The sequence below is a fragment of the Erithacus rubecula genome, assembly GCF_903797595.1.
Source record: "Erithacus rubecula genome assembly, chromosome: 20".
Classification (NCBI taxonomy): domain Eukaryota; kingdom Metazoa; phylum Chordata; class Aves; order Passeriformes; family Muscicapidae; genus Erithacus; species Erithacus rubecula.
Window position 1 is genome coordinate 5,146,749 of NC_136672.1, and position 20,571 is coordinate 5,167,319.

Sequence of the window (20,571 nt, forward strand, 5' to 3'; positions counted from 1 at the left end):
CCTGTTCCAGAGCCTGAGCACATCCATCCAGATTTGATTTCTGGAAGAGTAGGTAATTCTACCCAGATTGAATCTCCAGTTCCACATGACTGCCTGAAGCATTTCAAAATGCAGTTACAGGATGCCATTGAACACATCTGAATATATCTGAATCTGCTGCTTAAAGAGAAGGATTCTGCTTTTTGCAGCAAGCACAGTGTGTTTTTGAATAACTCACAAATGCCCAGTAACATGAACTCCATGGGCCAGAAGTCTGCTCTGGGAGAATGCTTCCAGGTGACTGATGAGGCTTAAATATTCTCCTCCTCCTGGCACACATTTTCCTCCAAACAGGTGTTTAAAAAATTCTCTATCTTGCCAAGAGTAGAGGGAAAGCAGTGGTTTGACATCACAATGTTAGAACTTGGAAAGCCTATTGTGACTTTCTCCTTGACAAAAAAATAACCCAGAGGAAAGCTGCAGTCCCAAGCACTTTGTACTGGCTTCCCCTTCAGTGAGGAACTAGGGCTGAACAGCCAGAGAGGTGCCCCTTCATCAAAGAAGGGCAGATTCCCTGGAATCAAGAGAAAAACCTGAGACAAATACAAAATATCTTTCTAGTGGGCTATTTGAGGCAGGATCCAAATTCCACTCTTCCCATCATCACTTCACCAAAGAATTTTTACATCATTCCCCACTTTCTGTCTCCATCCACAACTGACAGCAACTGACCCTTCTGGAGGTTTTGTCTGGCACTATCCAAGTGCACAATGAGGCCAAATCAAAGGATGCACCAGCAACAAGGGAACTGCTCCACACAAACTGGCTCCATTATTCAAGGTATAAACTCCATGTAGTTCCTTTACAACTTGTACAAAGAGGCAAAACACCAGCAAAACAACAGCAACAAAAAAATGAACTGCAATTTTTTCATTCATTCATTCATGCTTTTAAAATTATTTATTTTCTGCCTATGGTCAGATTCAGAGCTTGGAAAAGCCCTAGCCATATATAAAGAACATTGGGAATGTATTTAAACATGTTTCCAGGTCTCCATTAAACTAAGCAGGAACAACTACAGCACTCTACAGGTTCAAACCAAAATCAAGTTACCCAAAAGTGTTAGCAAGTCACAAACAGGGCTTCCCTTTTTGCTGCACTTGGGATTTACAGTAACTGCAACACTTGTTAGCTGTCACAGGCATTGCAAGCTCCAAGCAGTGAGGATGGAGGAGAACACTGCCACTTGGTGGAAAAAGGGGAGAGGAAACATTTCCAACAAATACTTGCACAGGGATGTTCCATCTCTCCTCATCCCAAGTGAATTTTTAAGGTCATGGCTGGTTCAGCTGCAGCAGTGCCCCCACAGCACTGGGCTGCCTCCACAGCCACACCCTGCCCAGTGCCAGCTGGCTCTACAGCTATGACTTCATATTCAAAAAACCCAAAAGGCCAAAGCAGATAATTCCCTTTTTCACCTGTTTTTGAAGACATCTATTAAGGATGGCATGGAAGTCTGAAACTTCTGGGTTTCAGACCCAGTTCAGAGCTTTGCCTTCCTCCTACTCTTCTCAAATCCTCACATTCCAGGCTGCACTGGGGTGGCAGGAATTACATTTTACATTTATTTTATTTATTTCCTTTAATTCACATTTTCAGTTCTTGCAGAGTTACTACTGCACAGTCTACAAAGACACAAAGTGCCTTTTTATTTCTTTGCTTCCTCACTGAAGCTGAAATGCTGCTCTATGGCCATGTGTGGCTCTTCAGAGGCACAAAATGCACCTGGACAGCTGCACATAAAACTCACTGACAGCAAGAGGCTTTTTAAACAAGCCAACATGAAATGTTAGTGACATATTAAAGCAGCAGCCACACAATTCAGAGGAGAGGTTTCTGTCACATATGATTTCTCAGATAAGAGCACCCACAGCCTAATTCTGTTCTTTCTCTATGCCAGACCTATTCTCCACTGCCCTGAAGTCCTACAGCCCTTTCAGAGAAGACAGAAATGTACACACTTGCAACAGGGCCCTACTACACAACTTCAAAAGTTTGATGTACACCAGATTTATTTCCTAAGGAAATCCCATATTTTATTTCATAGTACATACTTGAATCCAGCAGTTCTTACAGAAACAGCTTGCTAGCATGTTTACCATGGCAAAAAAAGTAGAAGCAGAAAAAGGATTAAAGTGAGAGATTCTATTTTCCTTTCTTTCAAAAATTTTTCTTTCTTGCAACAAGGAAAGGAGACAACAGATTCCATTTCCAAGTGCTGGGAGTCATTTCACACACTGAGACTTTACCAGCTGCAATGCAGCTGCCAACATTTCCAGCTGTGTATCACTGTAAATCCCTAAGAACATTGTGGGACCTGGAAAAAGGTGCTGCTAGGAAACTAATTCAAATAGAGTAGCTAAACACATCCATTTGCCTTCATCTTAGCCTATCAAAACCCTGTGCTAAATCAAATTCTCTACAGAATTTTGCTTTGCAGTACAGTCCTCTGGTTTTTGTAGCAGAGTTTAGAGACTGTCTGCATCCTTGAGGAAGCTGCTGGATAAAATAAGTGCCCTTGCAACTGTTCATCACTCAGCATCCCTGATGAACAGGACTGCTTCTACTGAGTAACATAAAAAATTTAAACACATTTGTCTATATTTTTAAATGGATTTGGTCTTCTGCCCTCCAGCTTTTAACCTGATCCATCTCCTGTGTACAATTAAATACCTGCTGTTCAGCAGAAACAATGTGAAATCCCAAGATAAAGATGATTGCAACTATTTATGACAATAGCTACTTTCTGGGGATCTTATTTCCATTTTAAAATGTATCTATGACTTTTACAAAACTGCTTCATTCAGAAGGACAAAGCTGGAGAGAATGAATTGATTTTGACACCTTCCATGGCCTCTAAGAGCACAGGATTATTTATTCATTAAGTTGTTCTAAAGGAAGAAATTGTTCCTGCTAACACTGGTCATACAGAACTCTGTACTGGATATTGCACCTCCCACATCACTGCAAAACAGGTGAGATGCTGTCAGCAAACTTCAGACCTAATGCACAACATGACCAAATTCATGGAGGCCAATCTTCACTGTGACTCAGAGCCTGTGACCTGTCAACTGCCTTTGGCAGAAGCCAGAACTAAAGTCAGAAACACAGGTTAAAGCTTCAAAAGGTGTGCAACTAACTAGAGATCACAAATGAACACCAAGCCATGCTGTTAAGACTTACTCCTCTTGTACTGAGCTTCCCCACCACCACCAGACCACACTTTCAAATACCTTTAGGTCACCAGCCTCAGGTTTTTCAGTCTCTGAATCGTCATCTTCCTACAAGACAAGAATTTACAGGATTAAGCTTAAAGACCAGGCCTGGCAAGTAACTGAACTTACAGCAAAGGGCAGCAGCAGTCCAAGACCCTCTCCATGGAAGGTAGTATTGCCCCACCCACTCACAACCAGCAAACAAGTCCTAAAGTCAGGGAAAGAAGTGTTTGATTGGTTTGGGGAGTTTCTGTAGGTAAAAGCATCACTCAGTAGCAGTTGTCCCTACAAAACTCATGCAGCTCTGGAATGCTCAGAATTAGACAACAAGAAGCAGCAGAACTGGGGAAAAAAAAAAGCATTTGTCCTTTGGTAATTCTGTCCCATCCAGTTGGCAGGTGGTGATTGAAGAGCCTCTGTTCAGCAGTACCCACAGAAAAAGCAGCATTTGCAAGACCTGTGATAGTCCCAAGCATCAGCAACACACACAGGACACACAGCTGGCCTGCCACCAAACCAAACATGCAGGCCTGGAGAGGCTCTGGCCTAGCACCAAGTTCCAGGGATCCAGCAGACACAACTTCCTTGCTGGTGCAGAGCTCTTGTGCCTTGCTTGCAGATGCTGTGAACCTCCACTGACAGATTTCAGGTAATAGTCTCCATCTTTAAAAAATCTATTTTATGAACCAGAAATAAACCCAAGAACTGGGGAAAATTCTGCCCTGTGTAGCTTAAAATACTGAACACAGCATTGTGTGCAAATCCACACCAGGTGAGCAGGAAGCTCCAGTTTGGTCCCTGCTGGCAGTAAACCTGCTGCTGTCCCCTCACTGGGCATCCTCCAGGTACCCCTGCTTCTAGATTTAAGCACACACTCTGGGTTCAAAACAAATATTAGGAGCAGAAAGTGTTTTTCATGGTCATATAACTCAGGAAAATGGTTTTTCTTCCAAGTTTTCCCACAAATTTAAATGCTGACCCCAAAACAAGAGCTTGGTGTTTCAGTTTCAAAAAGGGAAACAAAAGAAAAAATGAAAGAAAGGTGCAACTGAAGGGAAGAGTTTACAAGGAACTGCCCACCTCAAAGTATTGGCACATCAGCCAGTTCTGACTGGCAAGCTAGAGACTGAGCAGACAATAACCTCAGGAGGTTTTAATTTAATTAAGATGCCTCTTACAGATGTGAGACACAACTCCTTCACTTCAGCTACTCTCCACCTTCCCTTTCTGACAGATGCACATATGACAATAATTCAGTCCAGACTGTCAAAGGTTTTTTACAGTGAGTTTTTAACTAGAAAAGAACCAGCTAACTTGGTATTTACCACAAATGAGATTGCTTTCCCCTCTACAGTCTCTAATATACAGACAAAAGTGATTTTCATCACAGAAATAATGGGTTGAATTATCCATGTTGCAGACAGTAACTTAAACAGCTCTCAAAAATTTCTGACCTAGTAGGGAATAACAGCATTAACAAAGCAGCAATTCTGAGAACTGGCTCTGAATAAAACAGAGGTTTTTCAGTCACTGTTAAAGTAGTTAAAACACCCACTGAGTTGTACAGAGCAAAGCACTGAGTCCACCTCATCCTGCTTTCTAAAAACAACTCACAACCCCTATGAGCTACCAGCAAAAGCAATGCCAAGGAAGTTTTCAAGTCTGCTCAGAGAATGTTTAATGGAAAAAACCAAGGAGAGTAACTTGTGCAACCTGCACTGTAACCCCAAACCTATGCAAGGTCCCCTGGTGACACCAGAGTGACTGATGGTCATTTCCTGAACAGCAGCTGATGATGGACAGATGCAGCCTGCACCAAAAGCTGTGTATGCAGTAAAGCCACTGCATTTCCAACCCCTTGACAATACTAACTAAACACAGCTGACCTTGGCAACCCCTGGATCACACACAGAGCTTCCTTTGAACTAGAGAGACCTCACTGAAACAGTCTAGAAGTGGTGGATACAAAAAGAAGAATCACTGAAGTAGCAGAAAAGCTTCACTGCTTTGCTAAGGGAGACACCAAGGGCAACAGAATAAAACTTAAAGCAGGAACAAGAGACTGAGGAATTTCTTGGCTGCTACTTGGACAGACAGATGGCAGACAATGGTGTCTGCCAAGAGACTGATCTAACACACATAAAGCAGATTTCAGTGAGGAAAAGTTATAGGAGTAGCCCTGGGGTTTTGGCTATGTGGTAGAAGAAAGGACTGGAACAGGCAGAAGATAACACAGTGGTAAGAAAAAGGATGATGATAAAGAAAGGAGATGAGAACTTTCCCTTTCCCCCTCCAAACTTTTTGTTTCACTCCCCCAGACCCAGGGCAGAACTACCCATCCCTCTGTGTCATGCAGCTGCATTCACAGACTGTGAGCTCCATCTCCTGTCCCCCAGCCTGTCATTATCCCAGAATTCAGGTGGTATCAGACAGGTGACATGCACTGTGACACACAAAAGCCACCCACGTGCAGACAGGACACTGCTACATCACCTGACCTGATGCAGGGAGTGCACTGAGCTACACACAAAAGAATAATTTAAAGCAGCATAGAAGTTTATTCTTTCTAATCCACCAGCTGACAGCGTGGTCCTCTTACAAAGTTCTTATATGTCAACTATGCTTAAAAAGTAGCTTTTATTTGGAGTGGCTGAAATAGCCTTTTTCCCATAAAAGAGTCCAACGACACCAACACAGTAACGAGCAACACGAGCTGTGCCAAGCTGCTGATGGTTTCAGGGCAAATGCTTTCTACTTTGAAAACAAAGGGGAAAGGAGTAGCTGGAAAGTGCTGAAACCCACACCAGGAATCAGATATTCCAGGTTCCATCACAGGTCACTATTCGGGGCATTTATTGGAAAGAGAAAAGCTTTTATAACCTGTGTAAGGGGCCAAGTCAAGCTCCCGGAGCAGGAGGTACTTACTGACTGTCTGCTGTTCTCATCATCCTCCTCTTCATAGCCTTCCTCGTCCCCATCCACGCGGCTAAAGTCATCTTCTCCGTACCCAACAGAGACCAGGCCCCCTTTCTCTCCTAAGGAGGAAGAGAAAAGGAAAGCGGTGAGGAAAGGGGAAGCGGCAGCGTGCGGGGCCTTCCCTCCACACAGGGGAAAGCGCCAGGCGGGCGCGGGCCGCACGGGGGAATTCTGGCCTGTCCCGGGCCCTGCCCGCCCTCACCCGCGGCCGCTCCCCCATCGCTCCCCGCCGTGCCGGCCTCGCTGTCCGACTCCGGGTCCGAGTCCTCGGCGTAAACCGCCAGCGAGGAGAGAACGCTGCGCTTCGCCGCCGCCATCTTCCGCCCCGGCCGCGGTGCACTTCCGGCGCGCGGGGATGACGTAACGGCGCCGTCACCATGGCAACAATGCCCTTCTTCCGCCCTCAGCGGGGGAATCCCGTCCGCACAGGCGGGGGAGAAACTGCGCGGGAGCTCCCGGCCGGAGGGGAAAACCCCCAGCGAGGCGGAGCGGAGCGTCTCGGGGAGGAGAGGGGATGAGAAGTGCGCGGCTGGGCGTTTAATTGGGGCTTTTGACGTCATTTTGTGGCGCCGCGACAGCACCTGGCGGGTGTGGAGCGAGCGCGGAGGGCGGGGGCCGGGCCAGGGCGGAGGGCGCAGGGGACAGGTGGGACAGGGGACATGGGGTGTGCAAGGACACAGGCCCATGGGGAGGAAGGGAAGGGGACAGCTGGGTGAGAAGGAGCCGCCTGCCCTCACAGCCCCCCGTGTCCGGTTGGGTGGGCACTGAGGGCCCCCCGCCATGAGCCCCCTCTGCTGTGCCCAAGGGAAGGGGACTGACCCAGAGTAAACATCGTGGCCCTCTCCATGAGGGGGTGTGGATAAGCATCCCTGAGAGACCCGGCAACAGGGGGAGTGTGAGGGGAAGGCCTGGGGGAGCAGGCCTGGGGCAGAGGACAGGAGGGTGGCAGGGTGACAGGAGGGCAGAGCTCAGGCTCCTGTCGCCATTCGCAGCACCCTTAGGATGAGCGGGAAGGCTGCCCCGGGCCTGGAGGGCAGGGTCCGGAAAACACTGCAGAAGGTCTTCGGGTTCGAGTCTTTCAAGACTTCCCTGCAGGAAAGTGCGACCATGGCTGTGGTGAGAGGTGAGGCTTGGCATGGGGGACTGTGGGACACGGCTGGGTGTCCATCCCTGCGTGGGACACGGCTGGGTGTCCATCTCAGTGTGTGACACGGCTGGGTGTCCATCTCAGTGTGGGACACGGCTGGGTGTCCATCTCAGTGTGTGACACGGCTGGGTGTCCATCCCCGTGTGTGACACGGCTGGGTGTCCATCTCAGTGTGTGACACGGCTGGGTGTCCATCTCAGTGTGTGACACGGCTGGGTGTCCATCCCCGTGTGTGACACGGCTGGGTGTCCATCCCTGTGTGTGACACAGCTGGGTGTCCCACACACAGCAGGGTGTCCATCTCAGTGTGTGACACGGCTGGGTGTCCATCCCCGTGTGGGACACGGCTGGGTGTCCATCTCAGTGTGTGACACAGCAGGGTGTCCATCTCTGTGTGAGGGTGACACTGCAGGAGTTGCTGTTGTGCCTGATGTGAGCAGAGCTCACCTGCACTAAGCAGGAGTGCCCAGCTCTCCACACCCTCCTCTGCTCTGAGATGCTTTTGGTGGCCCAGGAGCTCTGCATCTTTCATTTGTTTTGTAACACTGCCATTGCATCATGAAAATAGGAAAGTGCAGCAGTGTTGGTGTCTTTTCTAGTTGTCCCCTCACACCTGCCAATGTGTCTGTGGTCAGATGACATCAAACCTGTTAACATTCAGACATTTTCAGAGTAAAACTGTCCCTGTGTTAAAGACAATGCCACTAGAGGAGTTGATTTCTTGGCATAGCTGAGATCTTCTGAATCATGGGGCCATTATCAGAAACATTTTTGTGCTGATGTTGACACACTCCCTCACAGCCAGCTGGGGGTGGACAGGCAGCTCACACAAACAAGCTGCCAGCTTCCCCAGCAGCTCTCAGTGTGAATCAGAACAGTGCCCAGTCCAGTTTCCATCTGTCACCACTCACTGTTGACAACAGACCTGTCAGAAGTGGGATTCTGCATGCAAGATATCTCTGGTGCCACTGGCACCTTCCTAACTTGAATTGGATCCTGGTTAGTGCAGGATCAGTCACTCACTGCAGGATATTATCAATGTGGTTGAGATTTCCAACTCCTGTTTCATGTGATGGGCCTTTCTGGGATAAGCTTTAAGAGGATGTGGTGAAATTCTGTCATGGTGCTGGTAATGTGGTAAGTGGAGGTCTGTAAAATTAGCAAAAGCAGCTTTTCTGGAGGAGATTCAGCATGAATAACTTATCTTCTCTTTATCTTGGTTTCTGTGTATCTTCTGGTACTTTTGTACAGATGCCTCTAAATGTTTACAAAGCAGTCTGAGGTTCTTTGAAGGAAACCACTACTGGCATGCAAAGTATTGCTGTGCTTTTAGAACCTAAACTGAAGTGTTTTGTAGCTATGCACACATGTGCTGTTTCTGCCCACCCCTCCAGCTTGAGCCCCAGGAACTCAACACCACTCAGAGGCCTTGAGCTTTCTTCTGTTGTTTTTGCAGGAGAGAAGGATGTCTTTGTGTGCATGCCCACAGGGGCAGGGAAATCCTTGTGCTACCAGCTCCCTGCAGTCCTGGCAGTGGGCATCACCATTGTCATTTCACCTCTGATTGCACTGATTCAGGTAACTGTCTCCTGTTAGCTGGGGAATGGCAGTCAGGGAAGAGGTCAGGAGACTCTAGAGGCACAACTGCCCTCTTGTCTTTCTGCCCACGAGTCTCTGCTGCTGCCTTTGGGTTCTCTTGATGTCTCTGTGTGCTTTCCTTACCCTGGGATAGGTGAGGACAGCAGAGTATCTCTAGTATGATACTGTGCATTTCTCTAAAAGGATGGTTTTGACTTGAATAATAATAATCTGGTGGTTTTTATTTTCTCCAGACATGAGCAGCAAAGCAAAGTAACTCAAATGCACCAAAAGATGGATCTTTCCCCAGGAAGAAACCTGCCACTGTATATATAAAGTAATAACTCCAGGAGTGATGAAGTTGCCTTTGAAGGCACAATTCATTCTGCATAAATGTCTTTTCATTGCAGTCAATCTGTGATGGGAAGAAGCTGGTTTAGCAGAGCTGCTCCATGAACACTTTCATCTGTGAGACTTTTTTTACCTCTGCCTTTTCCATTGTTTCATCACCTGTTGGGAGAAACAAATCCCTGTAAGAGCAGCTGTAGCATTGCTTAGACTTGTGTAGACCATTAGCACTGCATGACATCTGCTGCAGGCTTCTGGTTTGGGATTTGTTATTTGTGGAATTATTTTAACTCTTTTATATTCTCACTGTAATACATATTAAGGACAATAACAGGCTTGGTGATACTTCTCACAAAGATACTAAAAAGAGTAAATTTTTTCCAAGTGTGAAGAACACTGATTAAACTCCAGCATGGCCAATTAGTGAAATGGGGGTTAAGATATACCATTGATAAGAGAGTTACAAATAGGTGAGATGGGCTTGAGTGTTAGGGGAAAGAGCTGGAGTAAACTCCCAGAGTCTTATCATCAAGCCCTGAGAAGGAGTTGCTGTGCCTGAAATGATCAATGATGTATTTCAGTGTAGCCAAACTTCAAGAGTTCAGCCTGTGCAGTTCCTTATAGGGAAGGCTGAAGGGTGACTGTGAACAGAAAACAGAAACAGACATTAAATTAATGACTGAAATCAGATATTGAGTAAAACAATGAGATACCTGTTTTTCAGGACTCTTCATATCCTGAAATGTCAGGTGCTAGTCAAGTGCAAGAGAGCAGGGGACAGGGAAGTGAATTTGTATGGCCAGTGTTCATCTGGATGTGATGCCACATTTTCTTGGTTTTCATGACACGATTCTCATCCATGCTTCTGGTCCTGCTGCAGTAGTTATTTGCCTGATCCTTATAGTTTGTCCTGTCATTGTGTTAGAACATCCTTTAGTTATTTTGGAGTGTATTGCTCCCTGTTCTTGCAGGGTGGAAGTGTTCATTTTCCATCTGTGACAACTCTGGTTTGTAAATACTGAGATGTGTTCAGGTCATGGTGCCTGTGATGAGCAGTTTTGCACAGATCCCTGCTGCTGTTCCCTAGCAGCAAAAAGGGAACACCTTCAAGTGTTAAGTCTGTCTTAAAGTGAATGAATGCACAAAAGTACAGTTGAATTTAAGAGCTGGATGGAGCTCACAGGTGAAGGAAAAGGCATCTAGAGTTGAAGTTGTACATAACAGGACTGTAGGTGTGTGTTTTCCTGGGATTTGATCCTGAAGATGGAAGCTGGGGCCTCACCTGAGTCTCCCTACTAATCTTTCTTGGTACTGGTGACTTTATTCCCATTTGATTTTCATTTCTATTTTGTGTTCACTCTAGGATCAAGTGGATCACCTGCTGGCTCTGAAGATCAAAGCCTGCTCTCTCAACTCCAAGCTGTCTGCCCAGGAGAAGAAAACCATCCTGGCTGACTTGGCAAGCGAGAAGCCTCAAGTAAAACTGCTGTACATCACTCCAGAGATGGCAGCTGCCTCTTCCTTCCAGCCAACCCTGAACTCCCTGGTGTCCAGAAACCTCCTGTCCTACCTGGTCATTGATGAAGCTCACTGTGTGTCCCAGTGGGGACACGATTTCCGCCCCGACTACCTGCGCCTGGGCTCCCTGCGCGCCCGCATCCCCCACACCCCCTGCGTTGCCCTGACTGCCACTGCCACCAAGCAGGTCCAGGAGGACGTGGTGTCAGCACTCAAGCTCAAGCAGCCACTCTCCACCTTTAAGACTCCTTGTTTCAGATCTAACTTGTTCTATGATGTGCAGTTCAAAGAGCTGCTGACTGATCCGTACGCCAATTTGAAGGATTTCTGTCTGAAGGCGCTTGAAGTGAAGGGCGCCACTGGGGTAGGTTTGACCTTGAGAGAAGAAAATTAAACTGGACAAAATCTACCTTGATGGTCCCTGACCTTCTAAGGGTTGGTGGGGCCTTGACAGGTCTGTGTCAGGAAAGGAGGAGGTCCCAGGAAGGAAAGTGCTCATGTGTATTTTCTAAGTCTTCTAAAAGTCCTCACACATGTTTTTTTAGTTACTGTAAAACAAGTAGAATGTGAAGGTTGTGTTCCTATCAGAGGTGTCCTCAGAAGGGGGTTAGTCTAAAAGAAAATTGAGTAGGAATATGGAGCAAGCATTTCCACATGATTTGTCACATCCTCCATGACCATTGTGTGTTTGTGTTCTGCTCTTTTAGTGAGGTGAGGGTGAGCAGAAGCATTTGAAGTGTTAAATTTCCTGCTCTAACACAAATTCTCCAAACAACTCTGTGCAGCTCAGCTATAACCTCTGCACCTGGGCGTGTTTGTGAGTTGCTTCTTGCCTTGTGTCTGTTAGGAGAGGATGAGGGGCTGTATTTGCAGCTTTGTTGTTTACTTCAGGCAGTGTCCTGCCTTTGTCTCCTGGCTCCCAGGTGTACTCTGGCTGTGGCATCGTGTACTGCAGGATGAGGGATGTGTGTGACCAGCTGGCCATTGAGCTGAGCTACCGAGGGCTGAAAGCCAAAGCCTACCATGCAGGTACTGGAGTCTGCATCTCTTACTAGCTGGGAGAACTGAACTCTGCCACCTGGGTTGGGGCTACCTAGAAAAGAGCTTTCTAGGCGTGCTCTGCACTCTGTGTGATGCTCACACATCAGGTCTGTGAGGTAAGTGCAGGCCTTCCACCACAATGGCATTCCCTTGTCTCCAGAGCTGCTGGTTTTTTGGATTTTTCATGGCCTGAATGTAGCAACTGCTTTTGTCCTGAGTGGGGAGCTGGATTTTTTTCCTTGGAATTAAAACAGCTGCTGCTGACTTCTGCTTGGTCCCAGGCCAGTTTAAACACTGGGAAGGAGAGGAGTTTGTGCATCAGTCAGTTTTAGTGAGGGAGTTGGCCTGCAATGGGGGAATGGATGAGAAAGAAAATCCTCTTGTTTCTTTCTTTGCTTTTTTGGGGGGTTTTGTTTTCTTTGTGGTTTTTAGGGGTTTGGGGTTTTTTTTCTTTGTTTTATTGGGGTTTTTTTTGTTTGCTTGTTTTGTTGTTTTGCGTTTGGTTTGGTGTTGGTTGGTTGCTTGCTTTTTTTTGTTTGTGGTGGATTTTTTGTTTGGTTTTTTCCTTGTTGGGGGTGGGGTTTGTCTGTTTCTTTTGTTTTATTTTTTGTGGTGTTATTTACTTTCTTCTCTTTTCCTTCCCAGGGCTCAAGGCAGCTGACAGGACTTCTGTCCAGAATGAATGGATGGAAGAGAAAATCCCTGTCATTGTTGCAACCATCAGTTTTGGAATGGGAGTAGACAAAGCAAATGTCAGGTGTGTGCTGCTGAGTGTTTTGCACAATCTGAGACTGAAACCTGAGCAGGGGGAGGGAAAAGTCTCAGGCCCTGTTACCTAACACACCTGACTCAACTGCCTGATGAGCACTTGCTTAAACCAACAAAACCAGTGCTGGAAGTTTTTTATCTTAGAAGCAGCAAAAACAAACCTGAGAGGGCTTTGTAAAAACATTAAACACAGGGCAGCAGAGCTCCTCTATGCCAGCCATCCTCAAAAATCAAGACAACTGGAGGGATGCTTTCCTGCCACACCCTCCAGGGTTTCAGAAAGAGCCATCTCAGTGCAATCACAGCTGTCTCTTTCACTTATCTTAGTGCAATAGCTGCTGTTAAAAAACAGTGGAAAGAAAATCTGCACCTAAAATAATTCATCCACCCTCTATAAAAATAGTCAGAGCAAGCTTCTTTTTTGGAGATCTCTTGCAATGCAATGGGGAAAAAATAGCCCTTCACAAATGGCAATGACCATATAAAAATACAGCTCTGGTCCAAGGACAGAAACTTTGCACATGGTTTCCATTGCTGTTTGTCTGAGGTTGCTGTCCCCATAGGAGCTCAGGGTTAGAATTCCTGCCCTGCAATATGGCTGTGCTGAGTGTTGTGATCACTTACTGAAGGGATCATTCAGGTGCAGCTCAGACAACACCCACAACAGACCTGATCTCTAAAATCCACATACAGAAGTTGCTCTGAATACTGTGAGAGAAGGGCAGGATATCACTGAGCCAATCCCATCAGTTCACAGCTCTGTCATCCCTCTGCCTGTGTCCCTGTGCTGCCAGGAACAGGATCCCATGGCACTGACAATTTTACTCCTTGATGCATCTTTCCAAACAGAGAACTGAGGAGTCTCCTAGGACATGAATTAATAACCTGCTGAAGCCATTCTGCCCTGTCCAGTGGTCATTTAAAAAGGCAAAGAGCAGCTGAAGTGCATAGGGCTGACTGAAAGTGAAATATAGCTGAAATATGCTTGTAATCTGATTTGTTTACAAGGAATGGAGTTAAAATGACACTTTGCAGGATTTTTAAAAATAACTTAAAGACCATTATACCCAAGCTTAGTTAATAAGGTACTGCTGCTTAACCTTTGCTCTGCATTGGCAGAATTCTGAGTATTCATGCATATATTATCAAATAAGATCAGGTCTGACAACTTCTGGAGGTGACTCTTCTGGACAAAAGGGAAAACAGAGGTGGTGTCCCTTTTTTCTGGTGGAATCTGCTCCTCTCTCTTCACTGTTAATTCAGTTCTGCTTGGATTTATTTATTAATTTCTTCAACAAACTTCCTGATAGAGTTTAAATGTGCAGGGCTCTGCTGCTTCCTGCTTGGCCTGTTCCTGGGGTGTTTGTGTTTGAAGAAATATGTTTGCTTGCTTTTGTCATTTAATCTTTAGCTACACCCATATGCATCATACCTGCCCTTGGGTCATGCTGGCTTTGAGGAAGACTTGAAAACATTGGCAGCATTACTGTGCTGTCAAATCCTCTCTAAACAGGTAAAAGCTGAATTGCTGAATAGTCAGGTACAAGCAGGTTTAAGCAGTCTTGCAGTGCTGTGTTGGAAATCTTCCTGCAGAGATTACATAAAATTTAGTAATGATTCTGTAGTCATATCTGCTGGTTAGGAAAGTTGCCTTCATCTGAGAAGCACAGTGAGGTGGAATTTCCCATGGAGATTTTGGCTAAGTGTCTTTTTAAAATGAAATATTTAAAAATGTGTTTCGTAATGGTGCAGTTGTGTCCCACAAAATAAGTATGACTTTTTAATTAATGCTGTATTTTATGGTAAAGTCTCCCAAACTCTTTAATTCAGTGTCCTTATTCTCAGTCTTCATAGCTGCACAGTTGTATGCATGTTTGAGATACTCATGTGCTCATTCTTTTCCATCCATATGGAGTGATATCCTGCTCACATGCTGCCCAGGTCCACTTGTATTCTTACAGCTCTGCTACTTTCATGTCTGTGTGTTAATAGGACTAAAACTTCAGTGTGCAAATTCTCTTGCTGTGCTCCATCCTCTTTTATGTTTTGCTGCCCTGTTTTTTGCTATTGTTGATGCCCACAGACACCACACTGGTGTGTGCAGTGCTCTCAGAAACCTGCAGCCTCATGTTCCCTGTTCTCCCACATGCAGATTTGTTGCCCACTGGAATATTGCCAAGTCAATGGCTGGGTATTACCAGGAGTCTGGCAGAGCTGGGAGAGATGGAAAACCATCCTGCTGCCGCCTCTATTACTCAAGGAATGACCGGGATCAAGTCAGCTTCCTGATCAAGAAGGAGCTCTCTACCATCCAGGTGAGAGCTGCAGAACAGTACCCACCTGCCTGGGCACACTGCCTTGGCCCTGCTCTGGTTTGCCTGCTGCAGCCTCTGAATATGAAAAGATGAAATTAAGTTTTCTGAGTCTACAGCTGTGTGGAGCCCCATTTCAAGGAAGGGAAGCAGAGAAGGAAAGCCCTGTTAGAGAGGAATGGGTGAGCAAAAGTTGGAGCAGAGACAGGGAGGTGTCTGTAGCTGTTTGCCCTGTAGCTCAGAAGGGCTGGATTTGATCATTGCTAGTTACTCTATCTGTGTATACTTAAATTGAAGACTACAGTTCCTTTTCCCATCTACTTTCAGGAAAAAAAAGGCACCTTAAAAGAGTCTGACAAAGCTGTGATGACAGCTTTTGATGCCATTGTGAACTTCTGTGAGAATCTGGGGTGAGTGCATTTCTTTCAAACACCACTGTTAATGCTGGGGAAAACATGCCCTGTTCTTCCAAGAAACTGTTAGGGCTGAGATCCTGTGTGTGTCCCTGAGAAATCTCTCATCACTCTCACCTCTGAGTTAACTGAGATGTTTGTCTAGGAGTCTGACCAAGTCAGAGGGATGTTTAACTTCTCTAGTGATGCATTTTACAATATTCTGTCTTTGATGATGGGTTGACTTAGTTGCATTTGCTTTTCCTTTGACTCTCCTTCATTACATCACCCCTCTCCTAAGGGGCAAACAGAAAGCCATGAGATGGAAGCATTTAATGTTTCTGTAAATCTCAGTGTCTCTGCTCTGCAAAATGTCTGTGATTCTCACTGACCTTAGAGGGACCTGATGGTGCTTAGAATGTTTCAGAAACAGGCTCAAATTATGGATGTGCTCAATCTAAATGCAGACTAGCAACCACAACATGCCTTGTTCAGGTTTAGTTCATGCCTTGTATGCTGTAATTGCACTAATTGCTGTTCTGTGCTGGATAAGACATCAAAGCTATAATTTTGCCAGGAAGAGAGCAGTGTATGTTCACTAACTGAAAATGGTCTTTGTGTGTCACACAAGTTCTTCAGTTAGTTTCATTTTTCACATATGGGTCTAGGACAGCTTTTTCAGCATGAGTGTAACACGTGCTGCTTTTCTGGTGCCTTGGTGAGAGTGTTCTCTCCTTGTCATGTTTGGCAAACAAATCCTGGGTTTATGGGATAGTCTTACTTGTACTGAAGTGTGGCACAACACTGAGCTCTGGGGCATTTAAGGGACTTCTTTGCCCAAAGTCAAGGTGATGCTGTGAAGTAGCTGCTGGGAGGCTCCTTGTTCTAACAATTTGAACCACTTGTCTGAGGAGCTCTGCTCCTTCTGAGGTGTTTTCCCAGCTCACAGACAGCTTTTGTGGCTGGGTTCTGTATAATCATAGAATACTTTGGGTTGAAAGAGACCTTAAAGGTGACCTAATTCAACCCCCTGCCATGGGCAGGGACATTTTCCCATGGGCCTGGTTGCTCCAAGCCCCATCCAACCTGGCCTTCCAAGGGATGGGACATCCATAACCTCTCTGTGCAACCTTTGCCAGTATCTCACCATCCTCAAAGTAATAATCTGAGTAAGGGAATATCACTGACCTAATTAGAAATCACCCCTCCCAGAACTTTTCTTCCCTTACTCAGCCTGATCCATTCTTGCAGCTGTAGATCATGGGATGTGCATCCCAGACTCACATATTGCAGAACCCCTGCCTGGCTTCCCTGCTCATAACTGCAGGAAACTGAGGTGCTGTGGAAAGCAAAGCCACGTTGCATTTCTTTTTTACATATTGAATTAGTACAGTTCTACTCACTGTCCAAACAATGAAAGCAAACCTCAAACTCTGACCTTGCAAGGTTATAAATAAGAACAAATAAAGTCAGACTGTGTGCTGGCAAACAAGTTTTTGCATAGTGTATTTAGGTCTGAGTGTGACAGAAGAGCAATGGTCTAAACTGCTTTTAGAGAGTGGGTTCAGACAAAGCTTTCAGTGGCCATTGCTCTTCTGTAAGGTGAAAAAACAAAACCCCAACCCACATAGCTGCAGCAGCAGCAGAACACATCTTTATCTTCTTTAGGTGGTGGCTGACCATTTGCCACCTCTAGTTGGTGGTTTTGCTCGAAAGATGAAAATCAGAGATGAGTTTACTTTGATATTTAGCAAATGTTGCAGTTCCTGAATCCAGACAGTCTCATCTATTGGGTTTGCTGTGGACAGCCAACAGTTCTGTGCCAGAACAACTTGCTGGCATTGGGACGTTGCTCTTGATGCAGGGAAGTTGCATGGAGAGAAATAACCACGTGGGGAGTGACAGGAGAGTTTTCTGTGAACAACACAATCAGGGTGTACCCAGGCTGGTTCTTGCTCAGCTGTACCAAGTTCTGTGTCCCCACTTTGCTGTCTACAAGTTACCCCGTTTGGGCCTTGGAGATGTGCAGCACCCAAAAAGAGCAGCAAATAAAATGAGAGCAAGAAAAACAAAACAGAAGATGACAATCACCACCAGCCCTCCAAGAGCCCAGTCACTTGTTGCAATCAGTGTCTTTAGGTCTTCTGCAACTGAGGATGCCTCTTGCTCTAGTGACATGCTGGCTTCCACCCTGCTGGGGACAGACAACAGCAGGGTCAGGTGTTGTATTCTCTCCATGCCCTCAGCCCCAAAACCAGTGCAGGAATGCAGAGTGTCTGTGCCTGCAGGCATCCCCCTCCAAAAGGAGAGTCACAGAAATAGGAGCATAAGCCATGCTGAGACTGGTTAAATAATCACATCAATAGAAATGTAAAGAGGAAAAGCTGCTCACTCTACAGCATTTTGGCAGTTGAGATTTGTTTGAATCATAGCTTATCAATATTTTAAATAATAATGTCTCTCCAGCATGTTCAATATGAACTCTTTGTCAGCTGTACAACCTATACATGAAAGGCTGGTATTGAGTGGGAGAAATTCCTTGACACCATTTGGAAGGATCTCTAAAAGGAAGGGTTGGGGGCTTAAAACTCTGAGGACACAATGGAGATTAAATGAACACTTATTTAAAAACAAACAAGCAAAAAACCCCAACAGTAATAAGGAAGGATCATGGCTTAGAATAGTCCAATTATATTAAAAAGGGTGTCCTGCTAATGGAGTTTGCTTTAGTAATGGTTTCTGTTACTCTACAATAGAAGCATAAATTTTCCTCCCACAGGGAGGTCCAGTAATAATTTAAATTGGGATCTGAGTGGGTTCTACTCACTTGCTCTTTCACTGATACTTTGAATAATGACTTGGCTGTCAGCTTTCTAAAGAACATCCAGCATCTCTTTATGAGCATCTTGTGGTTTTACTAAAGCTTCCTGGCTTGTCAAGGGAGAAGATGGAATATTTCTTACACTTTCTTGCAAATGTGACTATGCAGATGTAATACAGGAAGAGATATTGGTTATTTTTGAAAATTTACTTGACTTGCTGGCTCTTATGTCTGTATCCTGAATATTCCAAGAGAAATAATTACTCCTGTAAAGAGTTTCATGCTCAGCAAGCTGGATTTGACTCTAAGCACAAGCTCACACTGAAGTTTTTGTTTCTTTCTCAACAGCCAGATTTATTCAGTTCATGGTTTGTTTTCTGGGTAGATGGCAGATCACTGTGCTCAGTCTTTAACCAACCAGCACACAGGACATCAAAGCTGTTCTGGGTTCCTTTACCTTCAAAAATGAGCACCTTAGATATAAGACCCCAAAGCAGAAATCCCATGGGACTGCCCACCCCAGGAAGTTCCTGTCTCTTTTGCTAACTGCAGTTCACCTCTCAGAATAGAGAGCAGTATAACATTTTATAAATACCTGAAGCTGTTGTGGTTTGTAGTAGGTGTTTCCTCTGTTGCCTCCTCTTCACCCCTCCAAGAGATCTTGGCCTGTGGTGAGGGACCCCTTGCTGTACCTGGAGAATTATACAGGTAACCTGGAAGTTGCCTCTTTGGGCTGCAGTAAATGATTAACAGCTGATTTTCCTGCAAAGGTGTGGCTAATCTAATCAAATCAAAGGCCTTGAACCCGACTAAAATGTCCTAATTCAGCTGTTCCTCAGACATGTCTTCCTTTTCATGGCTTTATGCACTCCTACAGCTGTTGCAGTGCTTGTAAAGGCCCACTGTGGCCTCTGTCTGGGGCAGGCTGCAGGGTGTGGTGGAGAGAAGAGGGCTGCATTTCCCAGATCCTGACTGGATTTGTGTTCAAGCTCCAGGAGGAGACTGGAGTGGGACTGCCAATGAGTCTGCCCTGCAGTCCAAAATTCACTGTGACACTTTAGGTGAATAAACCCATAGCAGAGCACTGCACTGCTGTGAGCTGCAATAAAACTCTCTATCACTTTCCTGACTGCAGAAGACCAGAGGGATGGTGCTGGAGAGACAAGGGAGGGGAGAGGGAGGAGTAAGGTGTGTGAGACTGTCTGTGTGTAAAAGGAAACTTATTTTTCACAAGCCAAGCAAACCAGAGGCATAATGTTACAGAAGATAAGCTATTCCATTAAGTCATCAGTAGAACTTCAACCACTTCTGCTGGAGGGGCTGGCCTTGCTGGCTCTTTGAGGTTCTTCAGGGAAAGAAACTATTTCAACACCGTTATCTTCATGGCTGAAGTGACAGTATTCCCATGCAGTTCCTCCTAGGCTTTCACAGTATCAGTGGCAATTGCTGTATTAGAAGCAGTCTTGCCTTATTCTGTGCTTTTCTAAATCTCCCTGTGCAGGCTGAAACAAGAGGATCCATCCTCACTGCTATCCCTTTAAGTACCTGTATTTGAGAATTGATTGAAGACAAAACACAAAACCTTGTGTGAGTGCTGAGCAGGGACCCAGGGACCTGCAGGTCTGTAGTCAGCAGAGGTTGAAGAGCTGCAGGTAGCTGGGCATTTGCTGGCATCTTTCAGGCTACCCTGAATGCACACAAACAACTGGCATGTCTGAACCCCAGCTGTAGGAATAGTCCAGCTGAGTGCAGAGGTACAAAATAGTCCAAAGCAGAACATTAGGACTGAGAAGTCCAGACAGGTGTGTAGAAATTGGCCCCCTCTACATGGTAGCTGGTCCTCTGCTCCAGAAAGCCACCTGAATCCTTTAGAGGGTTGCCTGTTTTTTTCTCCTTCCCTTTCTTTAACAGTGCTGTGTTTATTCTGTTTCTAATTCAGGAACTCACAGTGGCCAAGATAAGACAGGAGCCATTTCTCTTGTTCCTCTGCCTGCTATCTGTCAGTGGTTTAACTTGTACCACCACTGGGAAACATGCATTTGTGGCTTTTCCTGTTGAGATAAAGCCTGGCAGCTTGTTCCCAGTGACAGCAACCTGTCAGCCCTTGGTGTGTGTCCAGCCTGCCAAGCTTCTCCCTGTCTCAGCACAGGCTGGCTCTGTGCTGCTGGAGCAGCCCTCAATGGGATGCTGCTAATGCCTGCAGCTGGCACTGTCTGGCACAAGCCTGGAAGGAAAGGGAGCTCTGTTCTTCCTGGGTCTTGTGACTTCATCTAGATACAAAAACATCTGTTCAGTCTGCCTGCAAAAGAGGTTCTGAGGCTCCTGATGTCACTTTGATTGCCACTTGTTTGTGAGTGAAGTGAGCAAAGACTTAGGTGATAGGAGATTGGTGTGATGCACCTCTGAATGCTTAAAT

At 45.7% G+C, this 20,571-nt stretch overlaps 2 protein-coding genes across 6 annotated transcripts in view; one reads left to right on the forward strand and one right to left on the reverse strand.

Moving 5' to 3' along the window:
• SAP30BP (SAP30 binding protein) overlaps positions 1-6,710 on the reverse strand; it is a 28,539-nt gene extending 21,829 nt beyond the window's left edge. The window contains exons 1-3 of one of the 2 annotated variants that reach the window (XM_079323464.1): positions 6,433-6,710; positions 6,180-6,289; positions 3,273-3,320 (exon numbers count right to left, since the gene is read on the reverse strand). In XM_079323464.1, coding sequence (XP_079179590.1) covers positions 3,273-3,320; positions 6,180-6,289; positions 6,433-6,547 — 273 coding nt within the window. In that variant the 5' untranslated portion in view covers positions 6,548-6,710. The remainder of the gene's footprint in view (positions 1-3,272; positions 3,321-6,179; positions 6,290-6,432) is intronic. The other variant, XM_079323465.1, reaches the window with a different exon arrangement.
• The window catches only part of RECQL5 (RecQ like helicase 5), a 37,716-nt gene continuing 23,774 nt past the window's right edge, over positions 6,630-20,571 (forward strand). For 2 of the 4 annotated variants that reach the window (XM_079323403.1, XM_079323405.1), the window contains exons 1-8: positions 6,630-6,751; positions 7,223-7,353; positions 8,834-8,955; positions 10,667-11,185; positions 11,745-11,850; positions 12,508-12,619; positions 14,783-14,945; positions 15,270-15,352. In XM_079323403.1, coding sequence (XP_079179529.1) covers positions 7,233-7,353; positions 8,834-8,955; positions 10,667-11,185; positions 11,745-11,850; positions 12,508-12,619; positions 14,783-14,945; positions 15,270-15,352 — 1,226 coding nt within the window. In that variant the 5' untranslated portion in view covers positions 6,630-6,751; positions 7,223-7,232. Of the gene's footprint in view, positions 6,863-7,222; positions 7,354-8,833; positions 8,956-10,666; positions 11,186-11,744; positions 11,851-12,507; positions 12,620-14,782; positions 14,946-15,269; positions 15,353-20,571 lie in introns of all 4 variants that reach the window. The other 2 variants (XM_079323404.1, XM_079323402.1) reach the window with 2 other exon arrangements.